Raw genomic sequence first — 25,773 nt, 5'->3', positions numbered from 1 at the left:
GGACTTTTGAGAATAAACGAATGGTACCTTTGGTGTACTTGATATATTTACAAAACATCTATGTGAAAAGAAAATGAACGTTTTTTGGGTTTACATGCCCTTTAATTCTGTTTCAAATGTATTGAAACGAGTTTGAGTTATTTTGACGTTTTGAAGCTTAATTAAAATCAAATAATTGCAAAACGTATTTGATCAGCGCTCAGCATCTTTCGCTTATTACTTTCACAAGTCCCCTCGGATATAAGCCCCTGCGTTTATAGACCCCCTCAGACATAGGTCCCTCCGTTTATAAGCCCCCTCGGATATAGGCCCCTCCGTTTAAAACCTCTTCCTAAACCTCTTATGAAGTTGCATAATCACTGAGCTTGTAATCGTTAGGTTTCGGCATATTTGTTTTGTGGAACTTCAAGAATTGGAATAGTGACATTCTCAACTTGAAAGTTTGATTCCGTTTTTATTAAAAAAAAAAAAAAGATAACACAGCTTTTTTTCGAATTTTCAAGGTTACTTTGCGGCTGATTAGCTCGCTGTTGAGAGAGGCAAGAGAGGGAACTGAAAACTACTTATGCGGCCGTAAATCAGCTTTAAAAAAACTCTCAAAATTCAAACGAGTAAACAATATAGAGGCAAGTAAAGTTCTTTGTTCAAAAGTATTTCAAATTTCTGGGTTAAGTATGCAACAGTTTATTCCTCGTATTTCGCTCGTCGGCTAAAGTAATAATCATATTTGCATAGTTATGAAGGCTAACTGTGCGAGCCTGGGCTGCCTGTGGGCTCAGTCAGGCATTTAGCGAAGAACTCAAAAACAAGAAAAGGGCGGAATTACCCAAAATGCGCCATTTATTTTTAATGGTGGGGAGGGGGGCAGGGCTGATGTTGGCCTTAATTTTCTTCATGCTCTTGGTTAATGGAAATGAGCGAAAAAGTTGCCGTGGGATCAGGAACTTTAACTCGCCCGGTTCTTCTCTTGTCTCTAATCCACTGACTCAGAGTCGCAAACAGGTTTCTTATTGTGGGAAAATTTGTCGGTTTAACTTACCTTCGGACAATCATGAAAATGGCAACGATCTAACCAAGATAACACAGGAATCAAATTTACCCACTGAATAAATATAGGGGTTCGAGGAACGTAACCACAAAGTAAGGCAAAGACCTCGACAAGTAGTCGCGTGACAGTTGCGAAATTTGATTTCCGTTGTCAAGGTCATGTGATTATTTTAATTGTGCGAATGTCACGATTACATACTCAAATTTCAGGAGCCAAGCGAAACGATTAATCGACCTCCCGCCTCTCGTCTCGTCAAATTTCTCGTTTGTAAAAGTGCTCTGCAGTTATCTGTAAATCGTTTAGTTTCACACCTCTGCCGAAGGAAAGGAACTTTAGCTGTAGGTGAATCTTCCCACGAGATTTGAGTAACAGATTGGTTGAATCCTAACCTCTGTGTTCCAGGTAAGACTAGGTGAAGCGATTTAGAAGATGTTTTGATAACAGTCGTTGTTTGTAATGCCCCGAGTTGTAAATATGCCTCAAATAACCTGCTTCAGTACAACTATCATCGTGTATACAGTCGTATGTGATTCTGTTAAATAGCAAAAGTGAAGCAAGACCAAGGTTAATAGAATCTGAATATAACTTAAGGGTCCGGGACGTTGGATAAACATTCGAGCGCGGGGTCGTTAGCTTTTGTTTTCTCGGAAATGTCGATAAGAAACTTCAGAACACTTAAGCTATTGTCAAAACATTTGGAAGAGAAGTACTTTTGGAAAATTCGGTTCGGGACTCACGATGCTCGCATGTGAACCATTTTCAGAACAAACTAAGAGAGTCGTGAACTCAAAGAAGAAAGCCGTGTAATTGATCAAGTGGTTGTAATATTTCCGAAGGTTGCTTGTCTTTATAAATCTTCCGCTTTAATCTCGATCTCTCTTATCGGCTGTTAATCATGTCTAACGCAGCTAAGTGTGTTTCACATTGTGTAGAAGTTCGTGTTTTGATTTGATCATTTAGACAGTCACATTGACTCGCATTGAAGTTTACGCATTCACTCAGTTTTAAAAATATTTCATCATGGTTACGGTTATAGCAATGGGTAAATACAACCAAAGAAGCCGCGTAAAACTCCCAAAACACCACAATCGAGAGGGCATCCCTCTTTCTGTCTCTGGAATATTGATTATGTGATCAAAGTCATGAGTTTCATTTTCAAGAGAAGAAAAACTACCTCTGCCCCAGGTCGCTTTCAAATAGGAATTTCCCTTTATACCAAACGTCTATTCAAATTGAGCCGCAGCTAAATTCTCTAATTTGAACTTAACATTGTCATGCAAGACATAAATTATCACGGAATGAAGCTTATAAGAGATTAAGGTGTTAAAGAAACCACCGATTTTTTTCTTTTGTATTGAGTCTCGTTTAACTTGAGCTTCAACCGATAAGTTTGGAAAATGAACTGATCGCTGAAGCGCTCGAGGAAGACAAATGATATTTTCCTTTGTGTTTTTTTTTAGCTGTGGAGGTTCCTCCAGGCAAGACAGATCAAAATCGCGAACAAGACGGCTCTACAGGTTTGAAAACACTGAATATGAACATTAGCACTATTCTACAATAAAATATTTCATGCTTAGAGTGGAGCTACCACATATTGCAAGTTTACTGTAAATATTGATCATGACCTTAAATTTTGTTTGAAAGTAAAATTAGTACAACGACACGACCATGGAGAAACATGAAACTTAATCGTGCTGAAAATATTGCGTGGCTTTCAGAGCTGTTAGTTAGAGCTTAACCGGAAAAATAAAACTGCGGGCTAGTCTGCCATCTTTTGGTGGATATTTTCACCTCATTTTGCTTAAAGAGATGTATCACTAGCCAGGAACAGGAAAAAAGCTTAAGAGTGTGTCCACGAGAGCACTAGGCAGTCGTGCTACATACCATCTCACCGATTTCAATGAAATTTGGCCAGTTTAAAGGATCTACCCCAAAACTCAGAAAGACAAATTAGTTTCTGTTTTTGGTTTTTTCCGGGGGGAGATAGACAACCCCCCGGTTTTTCTTGGTTTTCACCAGGGAAATCACTTCAAAGTATGTGAGATGTATGAAGCTTTCACTGCCATGGTATTTACTCAATTACTCTGAGGGTTTGCACACCTATTATTACATCCTTAGTAAATGTCCGACGCAAGTATCAGTCAATTTGATAGACGGCTTATCAATCAACAGAGGCAAATAAACGACTGTGTTCTTAGACCTTTCTTTTCGATTCATCCAAATATTAACAACGTTGGGGTCAAATATCTCCCCTTGCCAGAAAGCTACAACACTAATCTTAATTTCTCCTTATAATCCATCATTTCATCCCTGAAAACCATCAAAAAAATCTTCAGGCACTACCGTATTTTTGTGTTAAATGCCTTTTAAAATTTGCGACTGTGACAAGCTTCTCTCAACTACACCAGTCACGCAATTCTGGATCTTGGCGGTCACTTAACTAAATAAACCTACATTTTTTTAGCTCTCTTTACAAGATGATTGATCAAGAAAGCTAAAAAATTTGAAGAACTTTCAAGATTTTTCGTAGGAATGGAGAATTTCACGCCTACAGTGATGCGTGTAGGCGAAAAATTAATGGGAAAATCGTAGCGTTTCTTTTTTCTGTCGTTTATTACTCTGGAGATTTGCTGAAATCAGAAAATATGGCTTTTGTACAGTACAAAACATTCATTAGTCTATAATTTGATCGTTTGTCGTCATTACTGCTCATTTCAGGGGATTTTAAAGTCACACGCTGCGTTTTGGTTGACATTATCACAAGTTCCAGTGTGCTACAACTTCGGCTTTTACAGACGAGAAATTCTGCGCTCTCGCTCGAGAGCAAATATCAATAGCTCCATCAAACTAGAAACTGTGCTACTATCCCGAAAATAACATTAAAATAGTGTTGATGTTGTCACTTACCGCCATCGAACATTTCCATGCAGAACTCCGCCAAACTAACATCTGTTGCGTGACCCGTAGACTCTCCGTAGGAATTATTCAAGCGCGTTGTTCATGCTTTCTGCTAAATAAAAATTTCAAAATAATCTGCAGATCTCTACGATTATTTGCTTGCTTCTATCGTAAAATACAGTATTTTTTTAAAAGCAGTTTATGGCTACATATAAAAATAAAGTTTTTAACATTATGTATGGCAAAGTTTGGTTGGACGGCGACTTCTTTGTTCGAAATATGGACGCCAGCGTGGAGCTCCGTCATTACATGTCTCTTTTACAAAGGAAAGTTTTCTTTTCTTTACAGAATGGTACTCTTTCTTTCCTCTTTGGGCCATTTTTTTCTTTTTTCTCTTTTTTTTTTTTACTAAGGACTTTTTTCCGTTCTTGATTTTTCCGTTGGCAAAGATTTTTCCACAAGCAAAGAGCTTCTACGAGTGATTTTTTTAAAGTGCGCGATGTAAACAAGATATGGGATTACATTTAATTGAAAATCGAGCCTCAACGTGAGCGGTTGCCGCGAAACTCGCCCAGGGGATGCGCCCAGCTCCGAGATTATGACACCTTCCTAATTTATTAACTTTCATTTAAAAATACGTTTTTCGAAATAAATCGGTTGCTTTTAAAGATTTCTGGATTGTTTTATGGAAACGTTATGTTGAATGTTTGAATTCAGTTTAGTCAAATAAAGCAAAATCGATTTTTTCGACCTCTGAGGGTGGAAATTCCCTCTGCCCCCGGTCGCTCGCAGCTTGGAATTTTCCCTTCTTCCTTGGTATGTGTATGGCATACCATGGTGAAAACCCAGCTGTGTTTCTTTTTCATTGCATGGACAAATTGCAAAGCTAGTCAATAGGAATACGTAAAATCTTATCGATTTTCATCTTATGTAAACATTGGCGGCTGGATTGATCAGAAGCGGACGAAAATAATTTTCTGACAAAAGGAAACCTATGGAAATTATTTCCACATATCTATAATTTCACTCAGTCAAAAAAACTACCGGTCATATTTAGTAGGTTGTGAGGTATTTTCGTTCCGAGGCAAAAAACATATCAGATACAAGCTGGAGAAAACCGTGTAAACAAAGATCATTGCGTTACAATGCAAAGATATATTGAGGATTCGAGAATGGTGGAGGCTTAAATCCCCTAATAACACAAATGCATCTCCCTGCAGTGAAGCCCAGTTACAAAAGTGATTAATCTCCTCTTCCAGTTGAAATTGATACGTGTTTACAAGAGATTTGGGAGGGCGATACAAGCCAGCCACAATAACACGTCTCCCTTTGAGTTCAACGTCCAAAAAGAGAAAAGAGTCAACTGGACAAGAAAACCTGCCCGAGTGTGTTAAGCAGTAATTCATAAAATGTCTTCGATTGTTATTCGTCTCTTGCAACTGTTGATTGGAAGAGGTGGCCTCATTCTTCTTAATGTAACCGACACTTATGTTTCCATTTACAATATGCGCTTCTTTATTTGTTATAATGTAAGGATTAAAGCTTCCGTGTGAGGCATGGGGAATTCTCCTTTGTAAATATTTTCCGCTATATTTCATAATACGTATTATGTTCTTGTTAAATGAAAAATAATATAAACTTGAGCATCCGTAGGAAAACTTTGTACTAACCCCAGTATTTACATTGTAATGATGTAATTTCAGTAAAAATATTGTGAGTACTGCGTACCAAAAACACACCGTGATTGATAAGTGCGAGAAATATACAAACTGCTTTGATTCCGTTTGTGAATACGCTGTTTGGAGGGGAGTAGTCCGTCAACGCTGCTCAATCAAACTTTCAGTGCAAAGTGAAAGTGAGAGGGAACAAGCTACTTCGATTCATGAACTCTCAGTTCGATACGCTGGTTCGATTGATGAACACGCTCGTTCAATTCTGTGGTGAACACGCTGGTTCGATTTCGTGGCTCGAACACTGAATTTGAACACTGGATTTGCTCTAGTTTCAACAGTTTTCCTCAATATTCGAATTAGATGAAGAGTTTTGTAAAGGCACGCTGGCCGATTGAAGTTTCAGTTTGATTGATGAACACGCTGGTTCTATTGATTGCTGAACTCGCTGGTTCAAATCAGTAGCGAACCCGCTGGTTCTATTGATCTCTCTACCACTGTATAACACGCTAGTGCTATTGGCCTCTCGACCACTGTATATTCTGAGCAAAGTGAGAGGAAACAAGCTACTTCGATCGAGGAACTTTCAATTTTTTACGCTAGTTCGATTGATGAACACGCTCGTTCAATTCTGTGGTGAACACGCTGGTTCGATTTCGTATCTCAAACAGGGAATTTGAACACTGGATTTGCTCTAGTTTCAACAGTTTTCCTAAATATTCGAATTAGATGAAGAGTTTTGTAAAGGAACGCTGGTCGTTTGAAGTTTTAGTTTGATTGACGAACACGCTGGTCCTATTGATTGCTGAGCTTGCTGGTTCAAGTCAGTAGCGAACCCGCTGGTTCTATTGATCTCTCAACCGCTGTATAACACGCTAGTGCTATTGGTCTCTTGACCACTGTATATTCTGAGCCTATGAAATTCTTTACAATTCAATAACGACCACAACAAAGAAAACACTCACCTTCTACAACAAGATCGAGCTGCTTGCACTTCAAACCAAACGAAGAGACGCTTCCGCAAACAAGCTCATCAAACAACCACGCGAAAGTGTCTAAATGTACCGCCTCCTGATTGGTTAAAAACTACAATGTAACACGTTTTTTCATTGGCTTGAATAGTTCCTTCCTTGCAATTGGCCTAAACTGAGACATTCTTACATCTTACACCTTACGCCTTACACTTACACTTTTCAATGCCGATCGAGAATTTTTTCGCATACACCATTCTTCGCGCGGCACTATTCTCTGCCGCCTCGCCAGCCGAGCGTCTTCGCTCGGCTGGCTCGTTGGCAATGAACATTAGATTGTCAATTGAGATTATGTTTTAAAGCTGTTTTGTCAAACACAGCTTAAATATTTATTTTCTTCATAAGAGCTATTTAAACCAATGTTTGTCGGCCTCAAATATAGCACAAATTGAATCCCATGGACAATTCAGCTTTTTGGTTCACAGTTTCTGATTTACAATCGGTTAAGCCCGGTCCAAACGAAGTTTATTTTGCGACGCAAACTTTCTCTGTTACCACAAGAATATAGAAAGGTATTAAAAGACTTGGTACTTCTCTGTAATTTTAATCGGCCGGACTGAGTAAATCCGAGTTCTCACAGCTCAATGACCTAATACCGAAATTACAGCACGAAGATGAGGCTCGGTGCGATGTCGCTCTCATCGATCCAAAAGAAGTAAGGTACGTTTCTTCTTGGAAGGGGTTGGCTGGAGAATTTTGGTATTTTTTCCAAAAAAAAGTGTTGGCCCTACAGGGCTACAATGGCATTGACTAGGAAGATCTCTATCAGAGAAACTAGTCGCCATCCCTTAGAGTAGGTAAACTTGAACTTTATTGCATTTAGAGAAAAGAGAGACGAGAAAGTGAGGGTGGTGAAGGCACGCATTGGCAGTAAGATTTTGACTTCTATTGTGGAGGACAGTCAGAACAACTTTCAGCCAGCCTCTGACTCCAATTCAGAGTCTGACAGTAACAGGGTAGAGCGTATTGTTTGATCTAGTAGAAACTCAGGCAGCGGATAGTCAACAGGAGCAAGAGGCTGAAGAAACGATACCTGAGTCTAGTGCACCTCGATACGGATGGAAAAGGACACGAGTCCTCCGAGAAAAAACTATGTGCCATGGCATATAAAAATGTAGAAATGTAACATTGAAGCGATGACAAAACACCAAATTAAATCAAAGTAGGTGAAAAGAAAAACTTCTTCACAAATATGAAAGTTCCTGAGCTAAGGAAACTATTAAAGGAAAGGGGTATTCAAATTTCTGTAAACGGTAAGAGTAGGAAAAGGGCAGAACTGCTAGAGCTTTGCAAGAACGCAGCTGAAATAAAAGTTCCTGAACTTGAAAAGAAAACAGAGCAATGCGACGAGTTGATTACGTTGCCAGGAGAAAAACCACTTCCCCATCCATTTTCGCTGAAGTTTTTGGACTCATGACTTCACCGGTATTTCAGACTTCAGGATTCAGAAAGTGTTCGGAGCATATATGCAAGTTCTTGATGGACGTGAACTCCTTATCAGCGCGACGAAAGAAGGTGCTTCCTTTCTTTCTTAGACTCTCTTCGCCTGAAAACTCGGAAAAGTTGAGGTCCGGCCTTTCAGTTATTTTTGCACACAGAAATGGCACAAAACTTCATATTCGACTTACAGTGACTCCGATCTTGCTTTCAAAATAAGCGCCCTTGAGCCTCAGCTTGGTGCTAATAATTAGTTACCAGACTATGTCGTAAAAACAATTTGAAATTAGCCTACATCACCACTACATCAGAAATGGAAATCACTGTATGAGAATGAAGAACTGTTATGCGATATTTTAAATTACCCATCGAGAATGATAAAACCTTAATTGAGAAAAAGACTGATGTAGCAATATACCGAGAATTAAATATTAACTGTTGAGAATGAGAAATTGTTGCGTGAGAAAAAGAAATCACTGTGCGAGATTATCGATTACTTTTTCTGAGCCGGTGAGCAACAGCTAGTAAGCGGAATATTTCTCTCAAAACGGCGGAGCAACTTAGTGCAGAATACTTTACAAAGTTTGTTGATTCTCTAAAGAGCACCATTGAAAGGGACTTTCGTTCATCACGCATTGTTCATGTAGGATTAGAAATCTGTGCCAGGAAGCTTTAGGAATACACAACAATGCTTATCGCCATATCACTGTCTCAAAATTCCTCTTCAAACCTGTTTGAGCTGTTAGAATTGTCTTTAGTCGTCTTATTAAGAAAGACGTCAGATATTTTAAATGTATCATGCCTTTGTCCAAAGGAAAAACTTCCATTGGCATTCTCTGCAAGTTCAGGAGGGAGACCGGCGTACACTATCACAAAGGAAATGATCGAGCAACTTCGTCAGACTAGTTTAAACTGGATAAGTATAGGAACATGCCTTGGAATCTCCAACCACAGGCAGCCCAAGCTCCAGCTGTGAGATGATCATCTTGCGAAATAGCAGTCATGGCGAAATTATAAGAGTTTATATGGGAATATTTACGACCGCTGTTGGGAATAAAAAAATACAGTCAAATTCTCAATAAAAATACCTCACTTTACCTCCACAGTGCATCGCCTGTTATCTGACCGCTTTCTATGTTTTCTAGGTTTACTACACAAGAACGGCTTGTCTAATGTTGCAAACCTAGAAATGGATAACTTGCTAAAATGGGTTCTTTTAAAAATAGCAAGCGGTCAGATAACAAGCGCTGCACTTTCATGTTACAGGCAGTCTAAAATGTGGGGCTAATGCACAAATTGGCAGACATTTGGAATTGATTATGATGGTTGACTGTGATTATGACTGATATTGAAACAGAAAACAAAGTTTATTGTACCAGAGTCACACAGTCAGCTTACAGTAATTACACAATAGGATTGACCCTCTCTCTGACGATGGAAACAATGGAATTAAGCACTTTCTGAACACTGTGACGATCTTTGAAAGTTTCAGTAATGAATTTAACATTTATCAGCGTCTAATCAAAATTATTTTGATATTTCCTTTGATGATAATGGAAGTACTTGTACATGATCATTGTTATCCCTCCCTCACATAGGAAAGTTTAATGCAGACGCTGTGTTAATTACAACATAAAACATTGTGAAGATCAACCAGTGAATAAGACTGAAGTTATGCTGTTGCGTTCGAAGCTTGTATAATGAAATGGTAATAATTTTTTTTTCAATAGTTTCAAAATTGCACTGAACACTAAGAGAGGATGAAAATTTTCATGCTTCACGATTTGTCTGGAGGTATAAAATGAAATTAATGACATTTTTTAACGGCTGTCACCAGTATAATTGACCCTTAATGATAACTTCAAGTATGACTCCTGAATTTTGATGTAATCTTGATGGATGCTGTTATTTTCACTGATTTATCATCGAACCATTTTCACTTTTGTAGATGCATTTATTTGGTGGTGTAAGTAGTCCACTGAAATCAATGTAGTATTTAGTGCAATTTAAAATTCAGGCATTGATCTCCTAGAAGACACGTAATGGTAGTAAAAGCGACATGTCACCTTTTACCCCGAGTTTTCGCATTTCAAGGGGCTGAAAATTTAATATCTTGTTATGTTATGACCACTTACACTTACTACTTAAAGTCTTAGTGATATTAGAGATCAGCTGATAAAATTTTAAGTTAGACTTGTAGTCATGAAACTTGCATATTTTACATTCTTTCGAAAGGCTTTCTAACTTGTAACCAAACTAACTGCCAGTGACAACTGTAATGACATTTGAATAGATATAAATTTGTGACCTAATTTCGGAAAGTTTAGAAAATGCCATCAACAGTAACTTGTGTTCTGTGTTAAAAAAAAGCTTTATACCAGTAATGTGAAAATGTTATGCATAACATAAAAAGTTGTAAAAACTAAGAAGAAAATTTCAAAGTATTCATTTTAAAGCATTCTGAGTGTTCATTTCAAATTGTTCACATCTTCCATACTCAACAATATTATAAACAGGCTTGCTCCGCTTTCATTACATTAGTTCAACATCAATCTCCTGTGTAGAAGGCTTAACGGCCGATGATAAGGCATCACCCAAAGGCTAGTTTTCTTTTCTTTTTCTTTTTTTTTTTTGCCTATCATGGCTTAGGCGATTTTCATAAGGCTATCAGTTACCACGAGCGTCGTCTAAAAATTGCAAAAGAAGTGGGAGACAAAGCTGGAGAAGGAGGGGCTTATGGAAATCTTGGCAATGCCTATCATGGCTTAGGCAATTTTCATAAGGCTATCAGTTACCACGAGCGTCGTCTACAAATTGCAAAAGAAGTGGGAGACAAAGCTGGAGAAGGACAGGCTTATGGAAGTCTTGGCAATGCCTATCAGATGTTAGGCGATTTTCATAAGGCTATCAGTTACCACGAGCGTCATCTACAAATTGCAAAAGAAGTGGGAGACAAAGCTGGAGAAGGAGGGGCTTATGGAAATCTTGGCAATGCCTATCATGGCTTAAGCGATTTTCATAAGGCTATCAGTTACCACGAGCGTCATCTACAAATTAGAAAAGAAGTGGGAGACAAAGCTGGAGAAGGAGGGGCTTATGGAAATCTTGGCAATGCCTATCGTAGCTTAGGCGATTTTCATAAGGCTATCAGTTACCACGAGCGTCATCTACAAATTGCAAAAGAAGTGGGAGACAAAGCTGGAGAAGGACGGGCTTATGGAAATCTTGGCAATGCCTATGATAGCTTAGGCGATTTTCATAAGGCTATCAGTTACCACGAGCGTCATCTACAAATTGCAAAAGAAGTGGGAGACAAAGCTGGAGAAGGACGGGCTTATGGAAGTCTTGGCAATGCCTATCATGGCTTAGGCGATTTTCATAAGGCTATCAGTTGCCACGAGCGTCATCTACAAATTGCAAAAGAAGTGGGAGACAAAGCTGGAGAAGGAGGGGCTTATGCAAATCTTGGCAATGCCTATCATGGGTTAGGCGATTTTCATAAGGCTCTCAGTTACCACGAGCGTCATCTACAAATTACAAAAGAAGTGGGAGACAAAGCTGGAGAAGGAGGGGCTTATGGAAATCTTGGCAATGCCTATCAGAGGTTAGGCGATTTTCATAAGGCTATCAGTTACCACGAGCGTCATCTACAAATTGCAAAAGAAGTGGGAGACAAAGCTGGAGAAGGACGGGCTTATGGAAATCTTGGCAATGCCTATGATAGCGTAGGTGATTTTTATAAGGCTATCAGTTACCACGAGCGTCGTCTACAAATTGCAAAAGAAGTGGGAGACAAAGCTGGAGAAGGACGGGCTTATGGAAATCTTGGCAATGCCTATGATAGCTTAGGCGATTTTCATAAGGCTATCAGTTACCACGAGCGTCATCTACAAATTGCAAAAGAAGTGGGAGACAAAGCTGGAGAAGGACGGGCTTATGGAAGTCTTGGCAATGCCTATGATAGCTTAGGCGATTTTCATAAGGCTATCAGTTATCACGAGCGTCGTCTACAAATTGCAAAAGAAGTGGGAGACAAAGCTGGAGAAGGAGGGGCTTATGCAAATCTTGGCAATGCCTATCATGGGTTAGGCGATTTTCATAAGGCTCTCAGTTACCACGAGCGTCATCTACAAATTACAAAAGAAGTGGGAGACAAAGCTGGAGAAGGAAGGGCTTATGGAAATCTTGGTAATGCCTATGATAACTTAGGCGATTTTCATAAGGCTATCAGTTACCACGAGCGTGATCTAAAAATTGCAAAAGAAGTGGGGGATAAAGCTGGAGAAGGACAGGCTTATGGAAATCTTGGCAATGCCTATCATGGCTTAAGCGATTTTCATAAGGCTATCAGTTACCACGAGCGTCATCTACAAATTACAAAAGAAGTGGGAGACAAAGCTGGAGAAGGACAGGCTTATGGAAATCTTGGCAATGCCTATAATAGCTTAGGCGATTTTCATAAGGCTATCAGTTACCACGAGCGTCATCTACAAATTGCAAAAGAAGTGGGAGACAAAGCTGGAGAAGGAGGGGCTTATGGAAATCTTGGCAATGCCTATCATGGCTTAAGCGATTTTCATAAGGCTATCAGTTACCACGAGCGTCATCTACAAATTACAAAAGAAGTGGGAGACAAAGCTGGAGAAGGAGTTGCTTATGGAAATCTTGGCAATGCCTATAATAGCTTAGGCGATTTTCATAAGGCTATCAGTTACCACGAGCGTCATCTACAAATTGCAAAAGAAGTGGGAGACAAAGCTGGAGAAGGAGGGGCTTATGGAAATCTTGGCAATGCCTATCATGGCTTAAGCGATTTTCATAAGGCTATCAGTTACCACGAGCGTCATCTACAAATTACAAAAGAAGTGGGAGACAAAGCTGGAGAAGGAGTTGCTTATGGAAATCTTGGCAATGCCTATCAGATGTTAGGCGATTTTCATAAGGCTATCAGTTACCACGAGCGTCATCTACAAATTGCAAAAGAAGTGGGAGACAAAGCTGGAGAAGGAGGGGCTTATGGAAATCTTGGCAATGCCTATCAGATGTTAGGCGATTTTCATAAGGCTATCAGTTACCACGAGCGTCATCTTCAAAAAGCAAAAGAAGTGGGAGACAAAGCTGGAGAAGGACGGGCTTATGGAAATTTTGGCAATGCCTATGATAGCTTAGGCGATTTTCATAAGGCTATCAGTTACCACGAGCGTCATCTACAAATTGCAAAAGAAGTGGGAGACAAAGCTGGAGAAGGACGGGCTTATGGAAATCCTGGTAATGCCTATCATGACTTAGGCGATTTTCATAAGGCTCTCAGTTACCACGAGCGTCGTCTAGAAATTGCAAAAGAAGTGGGGGACAAGGCTGGAGAAGCAGAGTCATACGGTAATCTTATCTTATACTCTTAATCAATGCATATCCGAGCTTTCGCGATTTTCATGACTCCAGCCGAAAACTGTCCTAGCAAAATCAAAGGATAAAAGTTTGTTTGAGTGTTGCATCTACATTATAAATTTCAAAGTTGAAAAAATTTCTTACCGCTCCACCTAGTATGCCAAAGGATTCCACCTCCAATTTCTAGGATTTTTCAAAACTGCTTTAAAACTTTAGAATCCCACAGTTTTGCGACAAAAGAGAATTTTTGCCTCTGTAGTAAACTGATTTCAGTTCAGCTACACGCTGTTTGTAGCTTTTGCGATAATTAATCGACAAGTTTATCACGGTCTTGCTTATTTAATTAATTTTGTCCAGATTTTACTTGGGACAAATTTGTCGGCGATGTGTTTCACGATTTGTCAGCTTTGGCCAAAATTTGCCAAAATTTAGTAATGACGAAAAAATTGTTTTAAATAAACAACTTTTTCGTTAGTGCGGAAAGACCCCATGTTGAACAATTTTGGTTGAACAGATATTGGGAATTAAGTGGTAGTAAATGTCCGTTATATTGTATACTGAAACCAAGCACCTCAAAATAATAATTTCCCCAGCCAAAGAGGAGGATGAGGTACCTTATTACACCGGCAGGAAAGATTTGGCAGATATAGAAGATGCAACAGTAGACACTGAAGACAATGAAAAGACTTTGATCAAAAGGTATGGGTTTTTCTGCAATGACTCAGTTTTTTGCCTTTCCCATGCTTTTTTTTCTCATGGATGCAAAGACCATTGTAAAAAGCAGGGTTGGAGTTGCTAAGAGGTGTTAACTAATGGCAACTTTTGCCAACAAAGTGCTCTGACTAAAGAACAACCCTCCGGACCTCTTTATAAATGACAGTTACTTTCTTTTATTTTATTTTCTTTTTAAATCTTTAGTTAATAAAGTTCATGCTTAATAACTGTAATGCTATTAAAAATTTATTACATTCGTACTCAAATCACTGGTGATCCTTGCAATCTGATTGGTTCTCATTGGCACGATTTATTGATAAAATGCACTATTTTTTGCTCTAAAGTGCATCAATTTCCCAGCTAATGAGAAAGCTCCTCGAAAGTACAGCAACAACTTAGATTTAACCGATTGTTTTAGGAAATCAATAAAATTGCAGACAAAAAGAAAGACAACTTTTATAACATTTTACACACCAGCTCAGTACTGGATAAATAACATACATGTATTTGTACCGGCTTTAAAAAAGATCTTTATTCGTTTATCAACTGAATTTTGCAAATTTAAAATAAATAAAATGAAGTGGTAATTGAACTTTTGCCATGCACTTTTGGTCTGAAATCATACTGGTGATTTCTAAGTCTAATGCTGCTGCACAATCCTTTGATTCAGATGTCACGCGTATGATTTCAGAACAAAATTTACTCGACCCAGTTCAATTAACATGTTCTACAGGTATTCAACATTTTTTGTCAGTGTTTCCATCAATAAAGGGGTACTTAATTATTATCAAAAATGATAGTGAATCATTTATGATTATAACTTGAGGCTATTTGAGTCAAGGAAAAGCAAATTAATGGAAAAGAAAAGAAAAATAAAGAAAAATAACATTTATTAGATCTAGTTTTGAAATTAAGTGTCAATATCTAAATGAGTTTTTCAAACTGCCAGTTTGCCACTTGCATTTTAAATACCTTTGTCAATGCTTACTCCACTTGGGAAAAATATCTTAAAATGCTGGATAATTAATTTCCTTTGTATTTCAGAGGAAAAATCGGAGGTAAGGAAGACTCATGGCACCTGAGGGAAGCTGGTGCCTCTATCAAACTTTGCAGTGGAGCTGTACAACAACCTGTGCCATTTACATGTAGATGCTTATTGTGGAACCCCAGGACCCTCTCCCCCTCCACTGCCAGTGATGAGATATTGGTTAGCAGTATTATTGAAATATCTCATGATGGCCCACCAGATCTGGATTACAAGAAAAGTTTTGAAGGAATAAGTTTTACTGTATCTTTGATGCACAGTGCCCCATATTTGGAAGGGTATGAGGTGGTTATCAAGCAACTGACTGACCAAGAGAACAATGAATGGAAGGAATTAAAGACAGAGAATACTTGGTATGGATCAGGTAACGTTATGTTTTTATTAAATACAGGTGTGAATAACTTAATGAATGATCATGATATTCCTAGGCTCCCTTTTTCACTGGCATCAATGTCAGCATTTGAGAAATGTGCAGCTCCCCCTCTCCTAACCCAAAATTAAACCCAACTTGTAACCCGAACTTATCAGTTGCCTTAAGGGAGAAGGAGTAGGTGTGCAATGACTTAGATGCGGACATCTATCCCTGCAATGCATGACCTGCTGCACTCATAATGTCAAAGTAGACTTCTTGCTTCTTCATAGGCATTTCAAATCCAACTTAAGAACTTTTTTTTCGTTTACCCTTTAGGTGTATCCAAGCAGTACGTGTAATTATTGCACAAATGTTACATGAAGTCTCCAATGCATTTTAATCACTATAATATAAATTTTCCTCAATAACCATGTTGTTGCAAACTTTATTCTTTGAAGCATAAATATCATAATGACATCTGTTGGGGGTAACTTTATATGCAGAAACTTCAACAGTTCCCAAGTGGCTTTTCCCATTTGCACAAGCTGTTTGTACAAAATCAGCAGTTTCTTCATTTGCTGCAGTCTGGCGTCCTAAGTCTTTCACCTTTTCAAGAGGTACTGCAGGAGGCCCGGAATTGACCTGTACTGTGCCTGACCTTCCTGATGTCAGTGTCCAAATTCCTCAGAGTTGTGTTCCTGTTTATCAAGATTTCTGTGTGACAATCAAGGTGCATGGAACTATAAAATTATATACATGCATGAGTCCTGCAACGTTTTCATTTTCCAGTTTTGAAAGTCATAGGATTAGCGTGAGGGGATTGTCAAAAGCAAGGAGATAAAGCAAAGGTGTTGCAATAGTATAACCTGTACCTTCAGTTACTTGCCACACACTCCATGAACTTGGTGGTAATATTCATGGAAAGAGAGATATTAATTAACAACTTTAATCTAAAATAGAGGACAGTTGGGCTTGTGCTTGCATGTGTGTGATGATACATGTGGTAAAGTTCTAATCAGCAGTTTTGGTAACTTCGAATTATTTGTGGTACTACTGTCCCCATGTGTACTCATGGACCCGGGGCATTCCCTTTTTAAAACTAGGTTTTGGAAAACTCATTCTAAGCAACAAACAGACTTTTGCTTCGATATAAATGTCAAATTGAAATCATTCCTGTCAGGTAAATTGGTTTGTATTGGTTTGTATTGGTTTGCAATTAATGCAATTAGTGGATGAAGCTATGCATGATATCATGATGAATTAGCAAAACCAAGGTCTGAGTTATCTACGTAAGCCGAAGACAACACAGACATAAGATTTGGTGAGTTATGACATCATGCAAAAACCAAATTAAATTATTGTTTTATTATACATCTTTTAAACAAATTACGAAAGAAGACATCTCTTTAAATTTGCAAAAGTTTAAGAATACTTCACAGACAGTCAGGGCTTGGAAACTAGGCAGAGGTTGAACTCGACATGATAACTGCAATATCTGCGGTAGATATTGGTTTATATGTGAACTTCACTCTTTACTGTATATTGATTGAGTGCTCTTGACCAATCAGACTTTTTATAATAAGTCCAGTGTATGCATTTTTTCATAATAATGCTTATATTACTACATAAAACTTTGAAAGGACATTTACATTGTGTACTTTAATTTTTAGATAATTTCAAAATTTCATCCTGAAATTCACTTTCCACAATGTAAAGCAAATTATCTTTATGCTGCGAATGGTTTAACATGCCCAAAAACTTGTTTTGCTTTTAAATCCAGGTACAAGAATTCTCAAGCAGTGAGCTAAAAGGAGAGGGAGGACTTGTCGGTCCAGTTCTTTACATTTCAGGCTCTCAAAATGTTAGTCTCATCGCGCCTGTAACAATAAGGATTCCTCTCACCTTCCGTAAAGGAAAACAAGAGTTGGCAGAGTTACGTCCCGGTGAACTGAGAATATTACAATGTGAAGCACATGACTGGAAAGACATTACAGATAAATTAGATGAACCGCCACGTCTTGTAGATGGGAAAGTGCAATTTAAAGTTAGGCATTTCTCTGGGTAAGTACTTCTCGTCGGCTTTATTTGAAAAATAATACGCATGACGTAGAGGAAATTCAAACGTATTTTAGTGTACAGTCATACATACATGGATTTCTTTTAGTTAACTATAGATTCAATAATTGAAATGACCACTCGAGTACGTATATACTCAAGATTACCGTGCAATGGCTGATAATCGTTTCCATTGGATTGCTTGAGCTGTGTTTGATTTTTCCTTTTCTTTTTCGATAGATTCCGTCCAATCAAGTTGATGAGATCACTTTTACAATCTACTTCGGGCTTCACTGAGTTTGTAGGAAAACTTTGCTATAGGTCTAGGCCTCAGCATGCCCGATTTTTTACGTGCTTGTGTGAGACCGGTGTTCGTGGACATTTTAAACTCAAACTTTTTTGCTATCCTCAAAGACTGTATTATGATGTAATACGGAAAATATCGGAATGTGTCGTACCCTACAAAGACGAAGGCTGCTCTTCTAAACCAGTTTGTGGAGAGGAGAAAATTTTGGTGTCTCTTTCCGAGGCTATCATACCCCAGGGTACAGACCAGAAAAATGCCCTGCAGTTTGTGAGGTATAATATAATACAACTTATTTCTGGCCCATCAAGTACATATGATTTACTTGAATGCTTTTAGGTTACGTCATGTTGGTTTTACATAGAAATGATTTATTCCTTCCATTGTAAAATTGTACATTGTTCAACTGTCAGTGAACCATTTTTCGCCACGGATTTTCTAGGTTTCTTATCAATCAATAGGGCCATGGAGATATACATGTTGGTTTTTTTCGGCTTTATTGTCTTCAAATGCTCGTTTTTAAATATTCAGTAGGGCTCTCGTTAAATGTGCTTTCATTTTCGGTTGTAAGAAAAGATTTCAAAACGTGTGCTTTTCTAAACGAAGACTCGGTTGGTGTACGTTACGTTTGCCTCATTTAAATTCATTTCATTTTTAACAGATTCCACGAGAATAAAGTTTATTACACAGGTGGTGAAGTTTGCTTAGGAAATGAGAGTGTTCCAGGAGTGAAGTTTTGCGACCAAAATCAGCAACTTTTGTGCAACATTATCATGGTATTAGCGTCTCAAGTAGGTGACATCTTACGGTTTGTGGATTTGCTAATTAAATGCACTTTTAGCCCGGAGCTAATATAGTACTGATGCCAACCTTACTACAGTAGATGACAATTAATTAAAAGGATTAGCAATTTTTTAACCACAGGCAGCCCAAGCTCCAGTTGTGAGATGATCATCTTGCGAAATAAGAGTCATGGCGAAAATTGTAGTTTGTGTTGGAATAACTACGACCGCTCTTAGGAAGTAAAATTACAGTCAAATTCTCAATAAAAATATCTCACCTTACTTCCAAAGTGCATTGCCTGTGGTCAGACCGCTTACTAAGATGAAAAGAAGCCATTTTTGCAAGTCCTCCATTTTTAGGTTTCTTTCACCTAGGAGTAGTAAAGCTAGTTTCCGAGTAAGATAATGAGGTCATTTAAGGCGGCACGAAACTTATTAAGGACTAATCACTAGAAACAAAACACTGAGGAACGTTGAATAGGTAGAGAAATGTCCTTCCCACAGAAAACAGTACATGAACATGCAGGACCTTGCAAATTTTTTATTTTGATTTTGTGATTACTTTACTTTTCAGTTGCTTTAAAGTCCCTTTCTATGCCTCTGCCTTTTTTCTTAATTATTTTTCCTTTTTCTTATTAATTTGTAAATTTCTTTATTTCCTCATTTCTATTCACCTCATACGCACCCGTAATATTGCAAATTTTTCTCCTCCATTAAGGTTTCTATTCCTGTCACCTCTGACTTTGAAGAAGGAAGTGGTAAGTTGTTGTTTTTGTTGTAGGTTTTGTTGTTGTTCGAATAAATACAATTTACTGGACTAGTCATCTTGTTCTAAAATATGTTGTTCGAATAAATACAACTACTTAACACCAGTCATCTTGTTCTAAAATATGTAAAATTAGAAATGTAGGCTCTATGGGTTTTAAAAATGTAGCTTTTAGTGACAAAGCACGTGTTCTCAACGGAAAGTCATAATTACCTGCCTTACTTCATGTGTTAATAAATCGGGCCGTGCCCCCCCCTCACGCTCAACAGTGATGGCTTATTGTCTCTGTTATGTATCCGTAAACTCAATGCAGACCACGGTACGTGCGTCCCTCCTTGCAGGGAGTTTGATGCTGAAAACGAATAAAGCACAAAACGGCTTGGCAAAGACACAGAGAAGTGTAATTCTCTAGAAATTATTCCGTTGGCTGTATGGTTAAAATGATGGAGTAACTCTGACAGTGATGAATCGTTTGCACCCGCTATTGCTTTGCAAATGAAATCTTAAATCGAATATTTTCCCATATAACGGCCCCCTTCGTCAAATTTGTCAATGCTCATTGTTACTTATAAGAGAAATCGACAAAACGTACCACTTTAATTTGTGATCGCTGGGTCTTACCCGAATGATCACAGTCCATGTGATCACCACATCAACGTTTCCGAACCATCAGCGCCATAAAAATTGCATTAGTTCTCAAGCCAGCCATCTCATTAACCCCATTATTCTGCAGGTATTTCCTCCCAAAGTGTGAAACATTCAATTGTAAAGCGTCCAAATTCAGAATCATCGTCATGCAGCCCTGTTGCAGCTCCTAGGAAGAGGATACGCCAATCTGCAGGTAGTACCGAGATTAAAAATGTCGCGATGGATTTTCCTTTTTAATTGTATTTTATTCAAGTTTGTATGTTGTTGGTACGCGTTTATGCATGGTAAAATTTGTTTATGCAGAAAGACTGGCATTATATTTCTTAGACATCCTCTTTACCCACTTATATAAGAGAATAAAAAATAATGAATTAAAAGTGGGCTCTACCATTAATCCAACACCCGTGTATCTTGAACTACATGAACCTATTCCAGCATTAACGGCTGGAGACTATAGCTAAGAGACGTTAATGACCGCCATTTTCAAGATGCTTGTCGGGCCATAGGCGAAATAAGAGGTCAGAAATAGATAATGAGTCTGGAAAACTTCCTAAGCGTTTTTATTTTCTTTTTATGTATGGGTTGGGAAAATGGTTTCCCTGCCTCTGCAAATGTCTCCTCGCCCAAGCTTGACAATCTCAAGGGCTGACGATTCGGTATTGAATGATACCAAAAAAATAGAAGTCGCCTTTCGCCACAACTGTTTGCTATTCGCCAAAGCCTTGAAGCATCCCTTTTCTAATTTCTTATTCTCCCTCTGTTGTTATCCTCAGGTATCTATTTGGTTAAAGATGGGGAACCGTCAAATGAGGAGTTGGAATATCTGTCCAGGAAACTTGCAAAAAAATGGAAGAAATTAGGAAGACGTCTGGGATTCGACGAAGCTGAAATAGATGACTTTGATCAAGCCAATGAGGAGCTGGCAGAGAAGGCTTATAAAATGTTAATGGGTTGGAAAGAAAATGTAGGCTCCGGAGCCACTTACAAAGTTTTGTACGATGCCTTATGTCACGAATTGGTGAAACGTAAACTTCTAGCAGAGCGGTATTGTTGCGATGAGATTTTAGGAAATGCCTCTCCTTAGTCATATACTATAGAGACTGAGTCGTTTCTGTATTACGTCAAATATCTTTGTGAGTACTCTAAAGAGCGTCTGTGTCGAGCATTCGCGCCTAGTAAGTCGTTCGTTTTCCTCTCGATTTAACATAGGAGAAAAATTATCTCTAAAGAAAACATATTTACTTGGATTTTTGCACTCAAGAACCGCTAGCTAAAGAATGCTAAGGTCGGAATTCACTCAGACGTCCAGAACGAGAGCTGAATAACGTCTGTGTATGCGCCACGCTTTGGCGCGGAAAACGAATTTTGAGTCGTTTGCACGTTCGATTTTCTATGCTATAGATTCTAGGCGTTTTTTGCCTTGCTGCTTTTTTTTTTACAGAATAACTTCCAGAATAACTTCCAGAAACTTTGTACACCCTCTAGATATTTTCAAATTTAATTTTCTTCTTAAAAACACTGGAAATAGGAAAATGCCTTCAACGACAACAAAATACCTTGGTTTTAAATGCCAGCCCTATTTTTTGCCGCAAATTTCGCTGAATTTTAACCTCGAGCGCTTGAGCCCGTGTTATTGGCCGTATAACTGTGACGTAGCATTTTTTTATTTAGCTCTGTCATCCATATAACTGTGACGTAGTATTTTTTGTTTAGCTCTGTCGTCCAGAGCATGTGAAGTACATCACTACACTCAAGCATCTTACCTCATACTTAACAGCTTGACATTAGAATGTATTTTCTCCTTACTATTCTCTGTGCATTTCCAAAGGAACAGACAAAGAGAATTGGTTTAACAGTTAAGAGCTTCTTAAGTTAGTGATCAGTTACTATATTCTCGTGTTCTTAATTTTTGATTTAGGTTGACACTGTAAGGAAAAATTAGATGCTAGACACTATTTGAGTTGAATTAATCGTTTGTGGTTAGCTTGAAGTAACAGCGTAATTTTGCATAGAGTGAGATTCCCCTTGTCTCAGTGTGGTGGATAAGCATAAAACGTGTAACGGCCTTAGATTATAAAATTTGTAGATGCTGAGCTACCTTTTTTTTCTTAAAAAGTGTGAAAGTTCAGCAAAAATCAAATACAAAATGTCTCTTTCTCAGGCTTAACTCCCATGATTCTTTGTGGTTTATAGAGGTTTCGCCCCATTGAAAGTTCAACAACAAGTTCACCCCTGCTTCGACGAGTGGTCCCTGTCACATATAATATAGATTTACATAGCCAACCCTAAAAGCGGAGTTCCAGTCAGTTTATTTTCCAGCCCTTCAACTTCTAAAAATTCCTATGCACTGGCTCTCGAAGAGTTAACGAGATGTGGAACGGAAGGACGGATATTCTCACAACTTGCAAAGTGATCAACATATCAACATGCGTGCTAGTCAGCGGTATTTTCAAGCAGCTGAAGACTTTCGTTGACGTTCCTTATCGTTTGAACGGATTGTCCAGAATATAGAATGTTTTCTTCCCTAGATGTCTGTATCGGTTGAAATGATATTTTATTGCCCGTGTTTGTTAATTTTGGTTTAGACAGAATGAAACGACGTTAAACGACTTCGAGTTAAGATCTAGATATCACCGGTCCATTGAAGGGTTTACACGCGGGATCAGTAGTCACTGAAACAATGTGCCAGAATCCTACTTAACATCTCTTATACCTTCTCCTGGTGTCGCCATTATGACTGTTTACTTCAACGGTTTTTCTCTAAACTATCAAACTCCTCTGATAAGCGTAGAAAATTAAAAAGAAAAGTCACATTTCAACTCTTGTCGATGTTTAAATTCTCCTCTTTCAAGTACTCTGGCTGCAAAGACCTATGCTGTAATTGCATATCAATGTACATGTCTTTAAACCGTCCTCTATCCTGGCAACTATTGCGACTGAAATTCTAAATTTGTCAACCATCTGGTTCTTACGCTGCGAAAGTTAGATTTCAACGAAGACGGGCTAGAACTAGAATATCTTTGTGCATTACAGAAACTAATCCAAAGATCAATTAAGTTTTATATTTAGTTTTAAAGTTGAGTCGATATTACTATTGACCCATGAAAGAGATTCAAAAGTCTGATATAGTAGCTTCTATGAAATTCTGTCCTGGAAACTGGAGTTGTGACAACATCACGGTTACCATGAAAAACAACAATACATTTTATTAATTGATCTGAAAAAGTATTCATTTGACCATCAACTAAGACTTTCACTGGTTCACTCGGACAAAATTTTAACATAAGAGGTTTTAAAAGGGCTTGAGTATTTGTTAAAATTGGCCAACTTGGTGCAACAACTCAGGATATACATTAAATGCACACTTTTTCTAACATTTTTTCATTAATGCAGTTACCTGCTGGCAAAACATTATGATATATTTCAACCCAACCATTTTCTTATGAACACCATTGTCAAATAATTATGCTGGTACCCTGGCTAAATAGAAAATGTGTAGTATATACAAAATGTTTTAAATGCCACATTTGAACTAAGCGAACGACATTGAGAAACGTGTATAAGGGAACAGGGTCGCTTATTTCTGTCATTCATTTGCTTCTCACACCTGTTGCGGACTAGTTCATGAGGCTGGGCTGTCAGGGCGAGCAAGCCATTAGATTTAAGGGAAATGTTAATTAGGAAAGTGATTATTTTGGAGCCTGGAAAATATCATTGTGTAAAGCCATACAGGTACTAGCAAACTCATTCTTATAAACTAGTACGAGGAAGGATACAATATTTTACTTCGTAGATTTGATTCACAGGCTGTGCACAAAAATTTTACTGGGCTATTAGAACTAAAATCCCTAAGGAATGATAAAACGTAGCCGGGTTAACACTGAAGTCGCCTCTAGCGTTCAAGTCGTTGTTTTCAAATGTCGGATTTTTTTGCGAATACAACGTGTATGGTATAAAGACAATGGCTCCGAGAAGCCGAATTAAGTACAAAGATAATAGATTGAAAATGATTGAGATCGTTGCAAAGATGCTTGCAGCAAGGATGCGTATGGTATGCGTATGGTATAAAGACAATGGCTCCGAGAAGCCGAATTAAATACAAAGGCAATAGATTGAAAATGATTGAGATCGTTGCAAAGATGCTTGCAGCAAGGATGCGTTATTTCCAGAAGTAGAAGAAAAGGTCGGAGTTTGCCCCAGATGGCCAATACTGAGACAGGCTTAAACATGGCTAGAAATCGAGGTCAGTCAACGGCTGATGTCGCGGACGCAACACGAGCTGCGTTTCACCTTACTGCGTCTGCGCATCCCACTAAAATCAAACATCAGAAGATGTCGGAAATTACCTTTTACAAAGCCATTGCCATAGGTGTGATTTCTATCATTTTCCTGTGTCTTGATAAAATCATGCCACAATTTCAGCAAAGGATAGGGTAAGTCCACAGCTAAGATAATATTCCTTGTCACTTTCAATCCCCAACTTCCATTTTAAAAATGAATCAAATGAAGGTGTATCAGACATTTTGCAGCGCTGATAACTTCTTTATTAATTTCTTTCCGAGATATTGCTTGAGAAGCTGTTAAAATCTTGTCCAAGTAAGAAGCTTACTATTTTGTTTTTCAAGTCAAATTATTTTCGCGCCAATGCTGCAATCTATGTCAATCTTTGAGCCTTCAGTAGCTGCCCTGTAGCGGTTTTGTCCATAACAGGCTAGGTTACTCTGTTTTTACAAAATGGCGATCGAAGAGTTCTTTGATATGTTTTCAGATCTTATAATTTTAGTTTTTGGGTCAACGTCTCTACTGGGAACAAGACCCATAAGAAAAAAATTTTTTTGGACTTTTGGAAGTCGTTTGGCAGCGTGGATTCACACTTTTATGACTTCAAATGGCCTTCAATTAGAAGGTCGGCTTTCGAAGAGATCGAACAGATGTGGGCAATTGATAAAACAACCCTTGTTGTGGCAGCAGGAGAAGCTTTAGCTGACCAACATAAGCCATTTTAAGACTCTTAGGGCACCAAAAATGTTTAAAGCTTCTTCGACTGGGGCATATCGTAGCGAAATCGTAAGAGTTTGAGAACGGAGGTGAGTGATCTGGACACAGACGAGGGCATTTTTAGTACACGCTTCCAGAAAATTACTGAGTCTGATTTTCAAAATTTTTCCCACAGAAAGCCTTATGCAGCCGCCATATTTAAACTCCGTATTTTGTCTTTTATGCGCATGCTTAGCCGCCATGATGTCTTCAATTTCTAGCCATGACAACAGATATCAACGTCGCGATATTGTGTTCATAAATTTAACAACCGGGCAAACGAAGTCAGGTTGAAAAGTTTTTTGCCACACAAGCATTTCACGCCAAGTTTACTGCAATCGTGGCAATTATTCGATGGAACATGCCTTTAGAAAAGGTTTCCCATCTGCCAAAACCTTGTTTCAATTTTTTTCCGGTTTTGCTTCAGTACAGGCAGAATCCCGCTGTGAAGAGACTACTGATTTGGCAACCAATTGACAGCTGACAAAACTTAAAAAAATAAACCATTCATAATTTTTTTCGTCCTTAAGTTTCCTACATTTTGGTTTTGGCAGAATTTTGTAAGCGTGTTTAAGAAGGCTCTAAGGTCTGTTTGTTT

General features: G+C 38.3%; 1 protein-coding gene and 1 long non-coding RNA gene across 2 annotated transcripts; both read left to right on the top strand.

The window, feature by feature from the left end:
• The first annotated feature begins 1,248 nt into the window (after positions 1 to 1,248).
• LOC149053055 (uncharacterized) lies at positions 1,249 to 4,080 on the top strand. The gene is made up of 2 exons (XR_016188927.1): positions 1,249 to 1,450; positions 2,509 to 4,080. It is a non-coding gene; the product is annotated as an uncharacterized LOC149053055 (long non-coding RNA).
• A 3,759-nt stretch (positions 4,081 to 7,839) lies between these two features.
• Positions 7,840 to 22,293, top strand: LOC149053054 (uncharacterized). The gene is made up of 11 exons (XM_089201475.1): positions 7,840 to 7,900; positions 10,734 to 13,463; positions 14,066 to 14,171; positions 15,231 to 15,584; positions 15,920 to 15,932; positions 17,364 to 17,644; positions 17,879 to 18,217; positions 18,604 to 18,733; positions 19,443 to 19,482; positions 20,224 to 20,331; positions 20,912 to 22,293. The coding sequence occupies exons 1-11, from the start codon at positions 7,840 to 7,842 to the stop codon at positions 21,220 to 21,222; spliced, it is 4,473 nt and encodes a 1,490-aa protein (XP_089057601.1). The 3' UTR covers positions 21,223 to 22,293.
• Positions 22,294 to 25,773: the final 3,480 nt, after the last annotated feature.

This window comes from Pocillopora damicornis, chromosome 1, assembly GCF_964200805.1.
Source record: "Pocillopora damicornis chromosome 1, jaPocDami1.2, whole genome shotgun sequence".
Lineage (NCBI taxonomy): Eukaryota > Metazoa > Cnidaria > Anthozoa > Scleractinia > Pocilloporidae > Pocillopora > Pocillopora damicornis.
The sequence above is the reverse complement of the archived record's forward strand: the minus strand, read 5'-3'. Positions and strand labels throughout refer to the sequence as shown.

Coding starts and splice junctions, on each gene's coding strand:
- LOC149053054 (XM_089201475.1), top strand. CDS start 7,840: ATGAAAGTTCCTGAGCTAAGGAAACTATTAAAGGAAAGGGGTATTCAA. Junction 18,734..19,442: donor TCATGGTATTAGCGTCTCAA/GTAGGTGACATC, acceptor TCCTCCATTAAG/GTTTCTATTCCTGTCACCTC. Junction 19,483..20,223: donor TGACTTTGAAGAAGGAAGTG/GTAAGTTGTTGT, acceptor ATTATTCTGCAG/GTATTTCCTCCCAAAGTGTG.